General features: G+C 36.5%; 1 protein-coding gene across 1 annotated transcript in view; it reads right to left on the reverse strand.

The window, feature by feature from the left end:
* Positions 1-6323: 6323 nt before the first annotated feature.
* The window catches only part of RHAG (Rh associated glycoprotein), a 30920-nt gene continuing 20067 nt past the window's right edge, over positions 6324-17176 (reverse strand). The window contains exons 6-10 of the mRNA XM_032299656.1: positions 13844-13981; positions 12401-12522; positions 8396-8469; positions 8100-8173; positions 6324-6970 (exon numbers count right to left, since the gene is read on the reverse strand). Of these exons, the coding sequence (XP_032155547.1) occupies positions 6896-6970; positions 8100-8173; positions 8396-8469; positions 12401-12522; positions 13844-13981 (483 nt within the window). The 3' untranslated portion in view covers positions 6324-6895. The remainder of the gene's footprint in view (positions 6971-8099; positions 8174-8395; positions 8470-12400; positions 12523-13843; positions 13982-17176) is intronic.

A 17176-nucleotide genomic window follows, 5' to 3' on the forward strand; every position in this document is an offset into this window, starting at 1 on the left:
GATGCTTTCAGAGCATCTCAGGATGCTTAAAGAGCAAAATCTACTTTCTTATATTGAAAGGAAACTAAAGATACAGACTATCCTTAAGGCGCAGATTACAGGTTACCCTGTGTGACTATAAAATTCTGCATTTGTCCAGTCCAGGAGATTTCTGGTTTCTCTCTTTCAGGCAATGCTCAGAATCTTAGATTTACTCCGGACCTCAGCACATCTCATCATGAGCAAAATTCCCCAGCGAAACATGGAGGCTGTGTTCTCTGTACCTGCCGTGAACAGATTATTAACAAGTGCCACCACATTTTCATCACTGAAATAGTCAGCAGGTGTGTGTCATTCTCCGGAAAGAGTAAAATGAACCAGCGATGAAATAATTTTGTAATGGATAACCATAACAAGAAGTACCCTATCATGGATTTAAAAAAGAAAGCAATTACATTTTCTCCTCAATTGAGTGGAGTTTTTTTAATTATACAAATATTGTGAAGAATTTTAGGATAAAGCACATTCCAGAATATATAATTCTAAAAATGAGCAAGGCTGTTTGCCACTTGGGAAGGTTGAAAATTTTAATTGAGTGATTAGAATATTCCCAGCACTGTTTCTTTTCTTTCTTTATTTTTCTTTCTTTTCTTTTTTTTCAGAAAGTAATTTATTTAGGCAGAGAGAGAGAGAGAGAAAAAGGAGAAAGAAAAAGATAGGCAGAGAGCAGCTTCCATGAGGTCATGGAAGGGACCAGCATTGTTTCAATTATATACATATATTTCACTGTGTTTTAGGTTTTGGGGTACATGTGAAGAACATGCAAGATTGTTGCATAGGTACACACATGGCAATGTGGTTTGCTGCCTTCCTCCCCTTTACCTATATCTGACATTTCTCCCCATGTTATCCCTCCCCAATTCCCCACCCCCCGCTGTCCCTCCCCTAGTTGCCCCCAACAGACCCTAGTGTGTGATGCTCCTCTCCCTGTGTCCATGTGTTCTCATTGTTCAACACCCGCCTATGAGTGAGAACATGCAGTGTTTGATTTTCTGTTCTTGTGTCAGTTTGCTGAGAATGATGGTTTCCCGGTTCATCCATGTCCCTACAAAGGACACAAACTCATCGTATTTTGTGGCTGCATAGTATTCCATGGTGTATATTTGCAACAAATTTTAATTATATAATTTTTGTCAGGTTTGCCAATTTAAACATTACTCAAGACTGCAAAAATTGCTTGAACCTGGGAGGCGGAAGTTGCAGTGAGCTGACATTACGCCACTACACTCCAGCCTGGGCAACAGAGCAAGATTCCGTCTCAAAAAAAAAAAATAATAATAATAATAATTCTAAAAGCTAACACATGTGAGATCTTCTGTATGTTTTGCTTTTTTCAGAAAGTGATATAAAATGTGATGGAGAATACTCAAGAATGCAATATGCAATAAATAATATTATTTGGAGTGTACAAATTAGCATTAACTTGAGTAAAGTTATCTTTCTTCTTCAAAAGAAATGTTTTTCCTTTAGATGCTATCAAACTAAATAATAAACAATAGGCTATGGAAAACTCTAAAAAAAAAAAAAAAATTACCTCCTGCTGTCTGACCAAAAAGGCATCAGTGAAACTTCTTGGATCATTTTTGTCAAGTTTATGATGGTGATCTAGAAAGATCAACCTTATAAAAGAAAACAGTTCATCTCTATTTCTGAGTATTGTCTTACGACTTTTTAGGAGAAACCCCAAAACACGAAACATATTGAAAAGCTCAAAGAATAATTTAAAAAAGCAATTAAATATACATATGTACAACTTATGACAATACAAAGAGCATTATTTCTGAAAGCATTATAGAAATAGCACCTTGAATTTTACCTCAACTATTAGGTTGTCACAAAGCTGCAGTTACTTTTGCACCAACCTAGTAACAGTGGCAGTCTGAACTAGATGCTACTTCCTCAATTTTCGGAATTAACTAACTTCCAATGAATATTGTTATGGCTTACAGTAAGTTCTAGGTATCCAGAGTATTTTGAATGTTATTCCTGTGACAATAGCTCTAATTCGAGGTTAGATGGGACATGAAAATAATACTGGCTTTATGTTCAGAGCTATAAACCCAAGTGTTTTTCTTACAATATCCTGGGTGATTGCAGGTGAACAATTGAACTATTTTAGTTCTATGTAACAGTATAATCTTACCAATAATGTTTTCTATAAGATCACAAACATTTAAAAATTTATAATAGACTTACTGTTCATTGGTCCTATAGAGCAACACCGCTTAAACCAATATTCACTGATTCTTAAAAAGTTCAGGAAAGACTTTATTGTTTGCTAAATTTTGTGTTTGTTAATATATTCAATTTTCGGGAGCTAGGGCCTATGTACTTAGTCATATTTAGTCATACCATCAAAGTGGTTCATGACCCTTGAAATGACTTAATAAACCAGACATGAAATATCCTGTCTAAAATTAGACAGCATAATTATCTGTTTCAGTGTTCCTGAGCACCTGCATTTAGAGGAAGTCTATATTTATAGTGACAGAGCCTAATTACTACAAAGTGAAGTATTATGGTTGTCAGTGGTGCTATTTAAAATGAAAACTATTTGAGATGGCTCTTTCTTCCTAGATTATAGAAGAAAGTGACTTTATCACTCACAATGATAAAATATTGAATCATAGCACTATTGTGAACTTGTATGGCTCAGAATAAATACTAAGGTTTTATCTAACATTTACGTTATTTTGTACTTGATAGTTGTTGTGGATCAGCATACAATACCCTGAAATGGAGGCCTCAGAAGCATAAGTTTTTCTCTTACCCTCTCCTGCTCTCCTATCAGTCCCCTTCTCACTTGAGCCTAGACATAGAAACTCTTTTTATAACTAAATAAAGAAGCTCAGAGAGAAAGTATTTTGTCTAAAGATACTTAAACAGTAAAAGATTAAGCAGGGATTAAACTCAAGGCCTGCAATACAAATGGGTGCCAAAAGAAGGGAGAAGGGCTTTGTCCAAAAGAAGATCTGATGAAATTACATACATAATTTTTTTTTTTTTTGAGATGGAGTCTTGCTCTGTTGCCCAGGCTTGAATGCAATGGCATGATCTCGGCTCACTGCAACCTCTGCCACCCAGGTTCAAGTGATTCTCTTGTCTCAGTCTCCCAAGTAGCTGGGATTACAGGTGCACGCCACCATACATGGCTAATTTTTATATTTTCAGGCCACTGTGCCCTGCCTGATGGAATTATACTTTCTATCAAATTAATTCTTGGGAGTCTCTGTCTGGTTAACAAAGCCAGATGTACTATAACTGCTTTCATTTATGTTGGATGACGCTGGAGTAGATACTCTTCTGTGAGATTTTCAATCAACACCCACCAAAATAAGGCCAGGATAAAAGCCAAAATCATTACTTAGAAAAGACTAGATTTTATACCCCTGAAATAGAAGGGAACCTAGGTCTGGAGCTTGACAGGAATAGAGGTGGATGGTTCAGGAAGTAAGGTGAAGAGTGGAGAGATTCGATATTTCATGTGTTTGTTAATCCCTCCCATTTGCTAATCACCCCAACTGACCTACCCCACGTTAGCACTCACACTTACACAAATAACTGCTATCTTCAAAAAGAGAAGAAATTCATTGAGCAGACATCCAATCTTTCATTTAATAAGCAAGGTGGTCTCCAGGGAAAAGAGTATCAGTTTTATTTTCAGTAGAATTGGTTCTTAATCCATTCTTTGCTTAGCTGTATGTTGCTTTATGTCATTTTTAAAATTTTTCTGGCAAGTTTTTCTTGAGTGGCTGAAATTGATTTATGTTCTTGTCTCCTATGTACAGCATCCTGTGTATGTCACCATAATAGAACCTGTTAGTACAGACACTTTAGTATGTCACTGACCTACCAGCTGTATTCCAGGATAAGCTGCAGGCTTTTTCTTTTTGTGATCAAGAGCTTTATCTTATATGACGTTGTATTTATCGAGTCAAACTTAACCATTGCTTGATGAATTATTACTGAATAAATGAGTAACTGGGTAAATTTTTTAAAAGCTCTCTTTGCTTTTTTGAGGCTGATTTCCTTGGTTTTTTCAAGTCATTCAATTATTTATCTGTTCATCCACTAAACAAGCTTCCCTAAAACATGTGCTCTATTGAAAATGTGGAGGTTACAGACAAAGAAATGAATTGTGTCTGCTCTTAAGAGATTTATACTTTTGTCTTCAGGCATTTACCAGGCCCGAAGGATGTGAAACTAGATCCTGGGAAGACACCAACAACAAAATCGACAGAGAACTTCTCTCCTCTCTGTTGGAGGGAAGTCTGGAGGCAGTTGTAAGAGTCATGGGGTAAGGATCTGGGTACTACTGGTTTGCAGAGATTTGTGGATTCCCATGGATGATGATGTAGCTTCTGAACTGAGTGTTCCTGAAATGACAGTGGGCCTTTTTGGTCTCCCATAAGTTGCAGGAGGGCTTAGCAGATATGTTGAGCTTCTTTGGGCCCTGATTCTAGTATAACACCAAGCTTTGGCAGCTGAAAAAACTAATGAACAAAGTGATTTCCTTTAGGTGCCAATCCAGAGGAGTTCTATTTTTGGCATCTGGCAAAACTTTAATACATTCAGCCAGAGATTACTGCCCCTCCCTTCATTTTTAAGATTTTTGTCACCCAAGGTATCCCAGCAGCTGGAGTTTAACCCTCAGGGAATGGACAAAAAGAAAAAGAACAATTCACCTAATGAGGTTCCAGCACTCAAAGTGAAGAGAATCAAGAAAACACACAAAGTAAGTGGCTTCTAACAAAATGCAGCTGTAGGAAAAGTCCTCCCACACCCTCTTCAGCAGAGTTCTCTTGTGCAAGAAACAGGTTACAGTCTATGGAAACAAGGGTTGGGGAAGCCTGAATATTTCAGCTTTCAGCAAACTGTCTGAAATTGCAGTTAGTAATTATGAGTCAATCTTTCAGATTTAGGTAAGAACAAGAAAAAACAACTTTCTGGAATTGATCATCTAAGTACAGCTTGAGATTTCTAATCAAACCAACCAATTATCATAGAATATTAGTGAACATCTTAAATGTTTTTAACAGATAAAGGATAATGTTATTTAAGTTTTGCAGACAGATTTTGAACTTGAACTTTAATAAAAATAACACCCCTCTTCAATAAACAAACTTATAAAAGGAAATTCAAGCATAACACATACACATGCACATGCACACACACACACACATACATACACATACACACAGATTTGTTGGACTTACAAATATGGACCATGATTTACAAACAAAGAAACAAACAAAAATAAATTGAAGAAATGGATAAAAGGAACCAATAAAATAAAGATTGGGAAGAAAATAGATTTGGATAAGAGACTAAGCAGACTTTCCATGTGAATAACAAGAGTGCCGGAAAAAAAAAAATTAACTGTCAAAGAAGAGAAAGTTACTAAATAGAAAGAAATGTATCTGAACAGAAGACTCAAGTATTAAAATTAAAATGATTCACTAACTTCTAGGCAAAATAGATTAAAAAAGTGTTTTTCTACTGCAAAGAGAAGACCACTAACTCAGAATTTGAAAAATAAGGCTTTATTACTTATAAGAACTGCCTTGCAGGAAGGCAGGAGAGAGTGTTTATAAGCCAGGGAGTGATGATGATCATGACCCAGTTCCTTAGCACATCAAAGACTTTCTTATATTCCTGAGTATGCCCAAAACCCTCCAAGATTTGCTTTATGATCAGCATAGCAGCAAGGAGGTCTCATACACCCTAGTAATGAAAACGATTCTTTGCAAGGATCAGAAGGGAGAGGACAGTGGACTTTGTAAGTGAGCACACTCCAAAAAACCTATTTGAAAGAAGTTCTGAAAGAAGTCAATTATGTCAACTAAGATACATGAATAAAATATAGATTATATAATTCTTTCAAGGAATAAAATATTAAATAATCCACTCATTTATAATTTTTAAGTTCATTAAAAAGCTGATGTCCTGTGAATTATGGTAGGGCTGATTTCCTTGTTGATAACTAGACACATCTTGGCAAGATTTCAGGATGCCAGGGCTAGAATAAAAATCTTAAAAGCTTCCAGATAGAAAAAATAAGTTGTTTGACTTTCTTAAAGATGATTTTTGACTATGCCAGTTACCTTTTGTAAAATTTAACTTCTTACAACATTCTATAATGAGACATTAACTTGTTATTTTTAAATAGCTAAAACATGATAAATAATATATTTAAATTGAATGTGGACTAAATATGAAGGAGTGTGTGTGTGTGTGTGTGTGTGCATGTGCTTGTTACTGAAATGAATTCTAACTACCAAAGGAGAGTCAAAGACTAATGTTTTATTTTATAACAATATTTAATTATTGAACATTTTATACAAAATAGACTTTGATCAGATATTATTTGAGCTTGTTGCAAATAGTAAATGTGCAAAAGGAATTAATAATATTCAAGCAAGAATACATTACTAACTAGACCATTTTTAAAATAAAAAGCACCACCTAAAATAATCATATTACTACTTTACACACATTCATTTCTTTAATTTGTTTTTTACATAGATTTCTTACATCTATTCTTGTTTTGTGGGTTTCAGTTTTATAATTTTGAGTATGGACGACATAGTGTCTACATTAAGAAACTGATATGTTTACTCTGTATTTACTCACTGCCAAAAGCATTCTGTTTGATTATCTGTTTTATGAGTCACATCCCCTCAATTAATCATTGAATAGCAAGACACAGCATTAGACATAAGGACATTTTTACACTGGCCATTTGGGACTTAGGATCTTTTCACTCTGGTCCATACTCTCGTTTGTTACTGCCTTTTTGTTTATTTGAACTTGATTCTAGATAATGGGAAAGAAAGTTGGAGAGCAGGAATGGTGTTTAGACTTCAGGTTCCAGCTGGCTGTGGTCACCATGTCTGTGGAAGTGATTGTCATGTTCCGTCAACCTAGGGACCTCAAAGAAAACAAGTTTGGGGGAACATTAATCATCTTTTAATGTAAATTTTAAAAACAAGACTTTACTTAGAAAGGGCTTAGTACTCTCAAAAAATTGATCCTGATCTGACTCATTTAATAAATATTGAGTATCCACTTTGTGTCAGCTTCTTTTCTGGGCACTGAGGATAGAGTAATGAATAAAACAGTTATTTCACTGGGCTTGCCATAAGTTAGTATTGAAATAAAAATATATTTGTTAATTATTATTCAAGCTTGAAAAAAACTGGGAATAAAAATTGTTTTAGTTGAAGAAAAATAAAAGAATAAAATATTTCTCTCAACCACCCTGACTACATTCCCGCTTTTCCAAACTCATTCTCTCTGAAATTTTGCTGAAAACACCCAAACATCTATCCCTCTCAAGTTTTGCAGGAAATTATTTGGGAAAAAGTATTAATAAAGAGAAACTGGAGGATAGAAAGAGGCTGATGTTTTGTTATTCATAGGTCATCTTGATGTGTACTCACTCAAATTCTTTATGTATTTCACTTGGTTTTGACCACTTTTACCTATGGCATGTTTTTAAATTAAGTTTAATTTCTTTTATTATTATTTTTTTTACCACCAAATAAACCTGTGGACTATATATGGTATAAAATCTCACACTGTTTCCCAGAATTCATATTATTTTTATGAATAGCTTTTTAATGGCTTTCAGAGGAGTAAAACAACATCTGCTAACTAAATTCTGTCTTTTCTTTATCTAACTTCTGCTTTAGAAAATACCATAACTTCTGATTTTATCTGACAGGGTACATCATCTTAATTTCTCTCTATAAATAGGGAGTTCATTCAGTTTCTTTTCAATTATTTACTTTTCTTTTACACTTGACATCTTGTTGAAGGCAAAAATGTAAAATTTATTATTTATTATTTTTGTAGAGAGTTTCCTAGGCTAGTCCCAAACTCCTGGCATCAAACAATCCTCCGCTGCTCAAAGTGTTGGGATTACATGTGTGAGCTGCCATACCTAGCTAATTCAATTTCATCACACATATGCCACAGAGATATATAGGCTTGAAGTGAGTAAAGCTTTCAGTAATGTAGTCATCGTTCACATTCTTGTTTAGAATACTGTACAGTACCTCCCAATAAACAGAATCATCATAGCAGTTCTGGTCAGATGGTTGTCCCAAGAAAGGCAACTTTAGGATTAAACCTGTGACGGTAGAGGGAAAATGAGTCATGTCACGATGCTGAAGAGGAAAATCCACTGGCATAGTAGTTCATATACTATTATAAAATCATCCCCTTTAGCTGTCATAATTACTGGTAGAAGTTCAGAACATTTTTGAATTTAGCAGTTGACTTGATTATTAATTATCTTTGGAAATAATCTGAGAGCATAATATACAGGGAAGTGTTCACTTTTTATGCTGACCTGTAATCAGACCTCCAACAACTGCTGTTCCGATAGAAGAACCCAGTGCAGCCGCCTGCATGGCCATAGTAGACCTAAGGAAGCCAACAAAAAGAGTCAGTGTTTTTCCTGGACCTCAGCCAAAAAAAATCTCACCCACTGAGGGTGTGGATGACTGCCATCTTCAGTCCAGAGTGTAACATTACACACTAGCAAATTAAGCATTTGTTAACAATTTTTCTTTCATATTCTTGTTTTCTTTGCAACTCCTGAACAGTGTTAGAAAATTCTGAGATGCACCTAAAAAACAGAATCATCTTTTAATGTAAAATTTAAAAATAAGACTTTCCTTAGAAAAAATTTAGTAGTCTCAAAAAATTGATCCTGATCTAACTCATTTAATAACTATTGAGTATCCACTTTGTGTCAGCTTCTTTTCTAGGCACTGAGGATAGAGTAATGAATGAAACAACATAAGCTACTATCTCTTCTCATCTCATTATAATGAAGTAGTTGTGATGAAATTAGAAAAATCTATTGGCTGGACGCTGTGGTTCAAACCTGTGATCTCAGCACTTTGGGAGGCCGAGGCTGGTGGATCACCTGAGGTCAGGAGATTGAGACCATCCTGGCTAACATGGTGAAACCCCGTCCCAACTAAAAATACAAAAAATTAGCTGGTTGTGGTGGCACGCCCCTGTAGTCCCAGCTACTCCCAGCTACTCAAGAGGCTGAAGCAGTAGAATCCCTTGAGCCTGGGAGGCAGAGGTTGCAGTGATCCGATATTGCGCCATTTCACTTCAGCCTGGGCAACATGAGCGAAACTCCGTCTCAAAAAAAAATTGGAAAATGAGAGTTTTTTTGGTTCTCCAGCTTCATCATCCAAGGGAGAGGATGCACTAAACTCAGATTTTTTTTTTCTCCTTATTTGAAGGGTTTAAATTTTCTAATATATATAAAAAGTTGTGGAAGTAACATTGTGAAAACATTAGAAACTGCAAATAACAAAACGGAGCAGAAAAGTTTAATATCCCTCAGATTGTATCAGAATAAAAATGTAAAATAAAAACAAGTATTTTTATAAAAATGCAATCATGCTACATTACTTATTTTCCTATTAAATATGTTTTAGGGGTCCATTTTTGTGAGTCAGTGTAGATTTGGACCACAGTTTGAATTGCTACAGGGTGTTACACTGTGCAAAGTACTGGTTGCTTCCGGTACCGTTTGCTTCCAGTGTTTCATATTTTTAAAAATGATGTGAGAACATCTCCTCTGAACATGCTTATGAACTTGTCTGATTATTTTCCTAATATAAAACCTATCAAGAAACGAGAATATTAGTAAAAGTCTATATATACTTTTTTTTTTTTTTTTTTAGATGGGGATTCGCTCTTTCACCCAGGCTGGAGTGAAGTGGCCTGATCTCAGCTCACAGCAACCTCCGACCCCCGGGTTCAAGTGATTCTTCTGCCTCAGCCTCCCAAGTAGCTGGGATTACAGGCGCCCACAACCATACCCTGCTAATTTTTGTATTTTTAGTAGAGACGAGGTTTCACCCTTTTGTCCAGGCTGGTCTTGAACTCGTGATCTCAGGTGAATCACCTGCCCCGGCCGCCCTAAGTGGTAGGATTACAGGCTTGAGCCACTGTGCCCGGCCTATATAGTTCTTAGGAACTTTTCCAAATAGGAAATTGTACAATTTATATTCCAAGTTTTTACTTAGCCACTATTCAGTATTATTATTATTCATTCATACTTCATCACTTTGATAAATGAAAAACTAGTAGCTTGTTTTAATTTGCATTTCTTTGAATATAAGTGAGGTTGTGTATTTTATATATATATATAAATTTATTTGATTTTTCTTCTTTTGTAAATTTCCTGTTAGCTTTACAGGAATTTGCCAAGATCTTTTATAAGGTCTTAAAAGATACTTTTGATAGCAAGTGTTCTGTGATCAAATAAACTTGGAAAACTCTGACTTATACAAAATTAACAGTATTACTAGAGTTCTGTTGCCGTAATTTGCAAAAATGTCCCTTAAGAATATTAACTTTCCCTTTTTCTATGCTTACCAAAAACCTGATTTACATTTAATATTCTGAATAGACACATGTAAGTAGTTTTGGCTCTCAGGTGGGTAATTTATTTGGTGTGAAATATGTAAATTTTACCCAAGTGAACGGACCTTCAAGGCTTGCCCTCCTTCCCCTCCTCTGATATTTCTCTAACTCCTTTCCCCATCAACGAATAAATTGAGAAGATGTTCTAAACCAGCATTTCCAAGGACTAGACCTTCAATCATGAGACTCACCCAATGTCTAAGCACCCAGCAAGGCCTGCTCTTTGAGAGCCAGATAGACTTGTTTTATTGCATCTGTGAAACTGGTCTACACGTGTTGCTTAAGAATTCCTAATCATAGGCACCTCAGTGTGTTTGCACAGTGTCTGCACACTCCAACACTGTGGAGTTGAGTTCATTCACACATACTTTTATCATGCTTGATTTGCATTAAAATATGTTAGTGTTTGGTCTCTACAGTCTTGGGTCTGGAGAGAACTGAAAACGATGGGCAATTCTGGTGTTTTCTTCTAAATTTTCAAAAAGGGTAAAAAAAAAAAACAACTTATGGAAGAAATGCGTCAAATGTACATGTGAAGAAGGAAGCAAAGTTTCTATTTAGTAGGAAATGATTAAATTAGTTTTTCAAGTATTTTTTATTGATCTCAACAGGGATAAATTTTAATCTGCTAAAATTGAAGAGAGGTTTTTCTTTTCAAATTATGCATCTCCAGTTAGTGGTCATTCAGACATTTCTAGACACACATTTCTTTTTTGTTCATGCTTTCAATTGGATTTAAAAGTTGAGCATTCTACTTTGCAGCCATAAAAAAGGATGAGTTCATGTTCTTTGCAGGGACTTGGATGAAGCTGGAAACCATCATTCTCAGCAAATGAACGCAGGAACAAAAAACCAAACACCGCATTTTCTCCCTCATAAGTGGGAGTTGAACAATGAGAACACATGGACACAGGGAGGGGAACATCACACACCTGGGACTCTTCGACGGTGTGGTGCAAGGGGAGGGAGAGCATTAGGACAAATACCTAAGGCATACAGGGCTAAAAACCTAGATGATGGGTTGTTGAGTCCAGCAAACCACCATGGCACATGTATAACTATGTAAAAAACCTGCACATTCTGCACATGTATCCAAGAACTGGAAGTATAATAAATTTTTAAAAATTGAGCATTCTAATTTATTTTATTTACTCTGAGCGATCTGGACTCTGTGATCTTCCTAGCTGTTTCACATGGATGACATTCATACCAAATCATTCCAATCTTGTGGCATCCCTTTTATTCTCCTGGGTTTGCTTGATACTTGTTTTTCCTCTGCTTATTTAAGTAAACATTTATACTCTACTTAGGGAAAAACCTAGGTCTGATAGAGCTAGAAGGGATTTTGGAGAATAAATACTCCATTCTTCTCATTTTATAGAGGAGAAGACTAGAAACCCGAAAGGCTGAGCGACACCTCAGAGGTCACATAACGAGTGAGCAGCAGAGTTGGGACCATATGCCAGTGTTTTTGATTCTGCAGAACCAGTCGCTTTTCGTATGATTCCAACTCATTCTTCTTTGTGTGGTTTGGATGGAAATGACTGCTCAGCTCATCATATGTGTCTCCTTCTTCATTTTGGAGGGATCAAGAAAATGACTAAGCCTACTATAATCTGACTGTGATTATCAAACTTCCTTATCTGCTAGAAGACAGCTGTTTCTGGTAAAGACATTTAAAATAACAATTTTTTCAACCCAACAGTTTCAGTTAAGGTGACTCTTTCAATATAATTTTATGCTAATTATCTTCTCTCAGTTGTGTCTCTTTGGCTCCAGTGAAGATAATATAAACTGTGGCCAGAATTGCTAAAATGAAAGCTCTCCTACCCCTAAATTTCTCAGAGTGAGAGAAAACATCATGGGACCACAGGGGCTGGAAAACCCATTTTTTACTCACGTGTTGGATGCACCCATTGCTACCGCCACAATGCCTGCGAGGCCTCCCATTACGCCAGGTAAGCCGTGGAGGTTATGGACCCCACATGTATCATGGATCCTCAGTTTAGTAGTAACAAGTGGCTAAAATTATAAAAGGAAGAAGGCTTAGTATTTCATTAAACATATGGAACTCTAGAACTGAAACAGAGCTATAGCTGAGCTCTATTCTTCCATGCAGAATTATTTTATAAATAAATTTTGTTATGTATATTTAAGGTATACAACATGATGTTATGAGATACACATAGAAAGTAAAAAGGTAACTACAGTGAAGACTATAAACATCTCCATCATCTTACATAGTTACCTTTTTTTTTTGTTTGTTTTCATGGTAAGAGCAGCTAAATATCTACTCATTTAGCATAAATCCTATATACAGTACAATTTTACTGCCTATAATCTTTATGCTGTACATTAGAGCTCTAGACATGTTCATGCTGCATTTCTTTTTTTTTTTTTTTCCCATTTATTGCATTGCATTGCATTTTAGGTTTTGGTCATCCTGCATTTCTGCTACTTTGCATTCTCTGACCTACATCTCCCCATTTCCTTCTCCATCCAGAAAAAATTGTATGTGTAGCTCAGTTCTCCATCCATATCTGAAGTCCATTTAAGTTAAAGGATTTGAAAATATACTTGTGGCAAAACTGTCCATTTCAGTCTTCAGTGGATTGGTTTGAAGAGAATCATTCACGACTTAATCCTTCTCACCTAGTGATGATATCCTAAATCTCTCTCTCTCTCTTTTTCTTCTTTTCTTTTGAGAGGGAGTCTCATTCTGTCACCCAGTCTGGAGTGTAATGGCACCATCTTGGCTCACTGCGACCTCTGCATCCTAGGTTCAAGCGATTCTACTGCCTCAGCCTCCTGAGTAGCTGGGATTACAGGAGCTGTAACCATGCCACGCTAATTTTTGTACTTTTTTTTTTCTTTTTTGTAGAGCCAGGGGTTTCACCATGTTGACCAGACTGGTCTCAAACTCCTGACCTCAGGTAATTCACCCACCTCAGCCTCCCAAGGTGCTGGGATTACAGGTATGAGCTACCATGTCTGACCAACATCCTAAATCTCTTAAAAGAGCAGAGTTCTTAATTACATAAGACAAATAAAAACAACTACTTCAATGGAACAGCCCAAAAGGAAAGTAATGCCAAGGACTTAACATTTAATTCAAACTAAATTATAAATAATTGATATCAGATTCTTTCCTGTTACACAGAAGTCAGGACAGAGTAGAATCACTGGACAGCTGAAATGGGAGTGGTATTTCCAAAAGGAAGGCAAGTGGCATCCAAATAAAAATGTTCATAAAATAAAGCTTTATAGCTTTTTTCTTCTGGAGGGACATGAGAGAAGAATGGTGCAGATTCAGGGTTTGACTCAGAACATCTGCTGTACTTACAGTTAAGAACTTGTATCCAAAGACAGAGACTATTCCTGCAATGCTCCCAATGACCATAGAACCGAAAGGATGAATTGTCATATCTGCACAGGTGCCCACGGCAACTCCTCCAGCAAGAGTGGCATTCTGAATGTGAACCTGTGTGAGGGGTAGAAACATAAATGAGGTGAGCTGGATGATGCAGAATTCAGAAGGATCAGGGGATTCTAGAGTTCAATAGACCCACATCACATTCTTCAGTTGAAAGGGTTACTGATTCTTTTTTAAAAAAGAGGGTTCTTTGAAATTGTAGAAGGCCTTTCTTTTTTATTTTATATTATTTTATTATTATTATACTTTAAGTTCTGAGATACATGTGCAGAATGTGCAGGTTTGCTACATAGGTATACACATGGCATGGTGGTTTCCTGCACCCATCGACGCATCATTTACATTAGGTATTTCTCCTAATGCTATCCCTCCCCTAGCTCCTCATCCCCCAACAGGCCCCAGTGTGTGATGTTCCCCTCCATGTGTCCATGTGTTCTCATCATTCAACTTGCACTTATGAGTGACAACATGCAGTGTTTTGTTTTATATTTTTGTGTTAGTTTGATGAGAATGATGGTTTCTAGCTTCATCCATGTCCCTGCAAAGGACATGAACTCACTTTTTCATGGCTGCATAATATTCCATGGTGAATTTGTGCCACATTTTCTTTCTCTAGTCTATCACTGATGGGCTTTTGGGTTGGTTCCAAGTCTTTGCTATTGTGAACAGTGCTGCAATAAATATACACGTGCATGTGTCTTTATAGTAGAATGATTTATAATCCTTTGGATATATACCCAGTAATGGGATTGCTGGGTCAAATGGTATTTCTGGTTCTAGATCCTTGAGGAATCACCACACTGTCTTCCACGATGATTGAACTAATTTACACTCCCACCAGCAATGTTACAGCATTCCTGTTCCTCCACATCCTCTCCAGCATCTGTTGTTTCCTGACTTTTTCAGGATAGCCATTCTAACCATTCTAACTAGCATGAGATGGTATCTCATAGTGGTTTTAATTTGCATTTCTCTAATGACCTGTGATGATGAGCTTTTTTTCATATGTAGGTTGGCTGCATAAATGTCTTCTTTTGAGAAGTGTCTGTTCATATCCTTTGCCCACTTTTTGATGTCTTTTTTTTTCTTGTAAATTTGTTTCAGTTCTTTGTATATTCTGGATATTAGCCCTTTGTCAGTTGGATAGATTTCAAGAATTTTCTCCCATTCTGTAGGTTGCCTGGTCACTCTGATGATGGTTTCTTTTGCTGTTCAGAAGCTCTTTAGTTTAATTAGGTCATTTGACATTTGTTAATTAGGTCATTTGTCAATTTTGGCTTTTGCTGCCATTGCTTTTGGTGTTTTAGTCATGAAGTTTTTGCCCATGCCTATGTCCTGAATGGTATTGTCTAGATTTTCTTCTAGGATTTTTATGGTTTTAGGTCTTAAAGTCTTTAATTCACCTCGAGTTAATTTTTGTATAAGGCGTAAGGAAGGGGTCCAGTTTCAGTTTTCTGCATGTATCCAGCCACTTTTTCCAACACTATTTATTAAACAGGGAATCATTTTCCCATTGCTTGTTTTTGTCAGGTTTGTCAAAGATCGGATGGTTGTAGACATGTGGTGTTATTTCTAAGGCCTCAGTTCTGTTCCATTGTTCTGAGAGCTTTCTTTCAAGAAGTTGACATTTGGTATCTTTCTTGCCAGTACCTTGGTAGTGAATAAGTAATCAGATTAATGAGGCCAGTGGTGGAAGGCATTTGAGAAAATCAAAAGATGGTTGTAGTGGAAAGGTAGGAGTGTTTAGAGCAAATAATCTAGCAATGTTTTTGTCTATTCGTGCAGTTTTTGGAACACATTTGTGGTTATCATGAACCAAAAGATGACTATGGCCACTGTGTGTTTTGTAGCATCTATGATATTCCAATATCCAAAGAGGAAATGTAGACATTGAAATGTACACATTACATATGAAAGACAACAGTTTCTGCAAATGTCACTGGGTTGAGGACATTTGAGGATGGAGGAAAGAGGAATTTATTTATTTTTGAGACAGAATCTTGCTCTGTCTCCTCAGGTGGAGTACAGTGGTGCAATCTTGGCTCACTGCAACCACCACCTCCGGGGTTGGGGGATTCTTCTGCCTCAGCCTCCCAGGAGCTGGGATTACAGGTGCATGCCACCATGTCCAGCTAATTTTTTTTTATTTTTAGTAGAGTTGGAGTTTCACTGTGTTGGCCAGGCTGGTCTTGAATTCCTGACCTCAGATGATTCACCCCCCTCAGCCTCCTAAAGGTCTGGGATTACAGGCATCAGCCACTGCACTCAGTCAGGAATCAATTTTCATTTACCAGACTTTTTCAGAAAAATTACAGTCTGTCCTGTCTGAGAAGCAGAGGTCATCTGTACTTTTAAAAGAGAAACACTGAACTGTACAATTTTTTCATTGTTTTTAGTGACTTCTCATGAGACAATGTTTGGAGAATTAAGATACACATCCTCAGCTATGCTTAAAAAATTAATTACAATAACATCTTCCTCCCCACCCCACTCACCGCACCCAGTTAGAAAGGTAGACTGGCTGATCTGGGATTACTCCTTTACTGATGTTTCTCTAGCTCATAGGCAAGAAACTCAAGAGACCAATTTGGGGGAATTCAAAACATATTTTATTTTGAACTAATTGCAGACACATATATGTTGTAAAAATACCACAAAATGTTTCCACATATCCCTTGCCCGATTTCTCAAATAAGATGTTAATCTTACATAACCATGGAAAGGAAAATAGCATTGATCTAATACTATTAATGACCTTATGTGAATTTCACCACTATTTCCACTGATTATTTTCCCCAATAACTTACTGAAGATCCCACATTGCATTTAGTTGTTATTTCTTTGAGATGAATGTTTGCAGTTGGGAAAATAGAATCAGTGTGCATCATCCCACTTTCTGCTGTTTGAAAAGTTTTGTTTCTAAGGAAGCTTTTCTCAGAACTTGGGAACAGTTAAAGCAGTTAACGCTATTATTAAAAAAATACACCTCAAATCTTTGATTTATACAAGACTACATTCATTCTATACTAGACTGTAAATTCCTTGGGAACACTTTTTTAATTTTCCAGGGTACAATTTTTTTTTTTTGAGACAGAGTTTCACTCTTGTTGCCCAGGCTTGAGTGCAATGGTGTGATCATGGCTTACTACCACCTCTGCCTCCCAGGTTCAAGAGATTCTACTGCCTTAGCTTCCTGAGTAGCTGGGATTACAGGTGCCTGCCACCATGCCTGGCTAATTTTTT

Source organism: Sapajus apella, unplaced genomic scaffold (assembly GCF_009761245.1).
Source record: "Sapajus apella isolate SASKATOON/1434 unplaced genomic scaffold, GSC_monkey_1.0 scaffold41, whole genome shotgun sequence".
Taxonomy (NCBI): domain Eukaryota; kingdom Metazoa; phylum Chordata; class Mammalia; order Primates; family Cebidae; genus Sapajus; species Sapajus apella.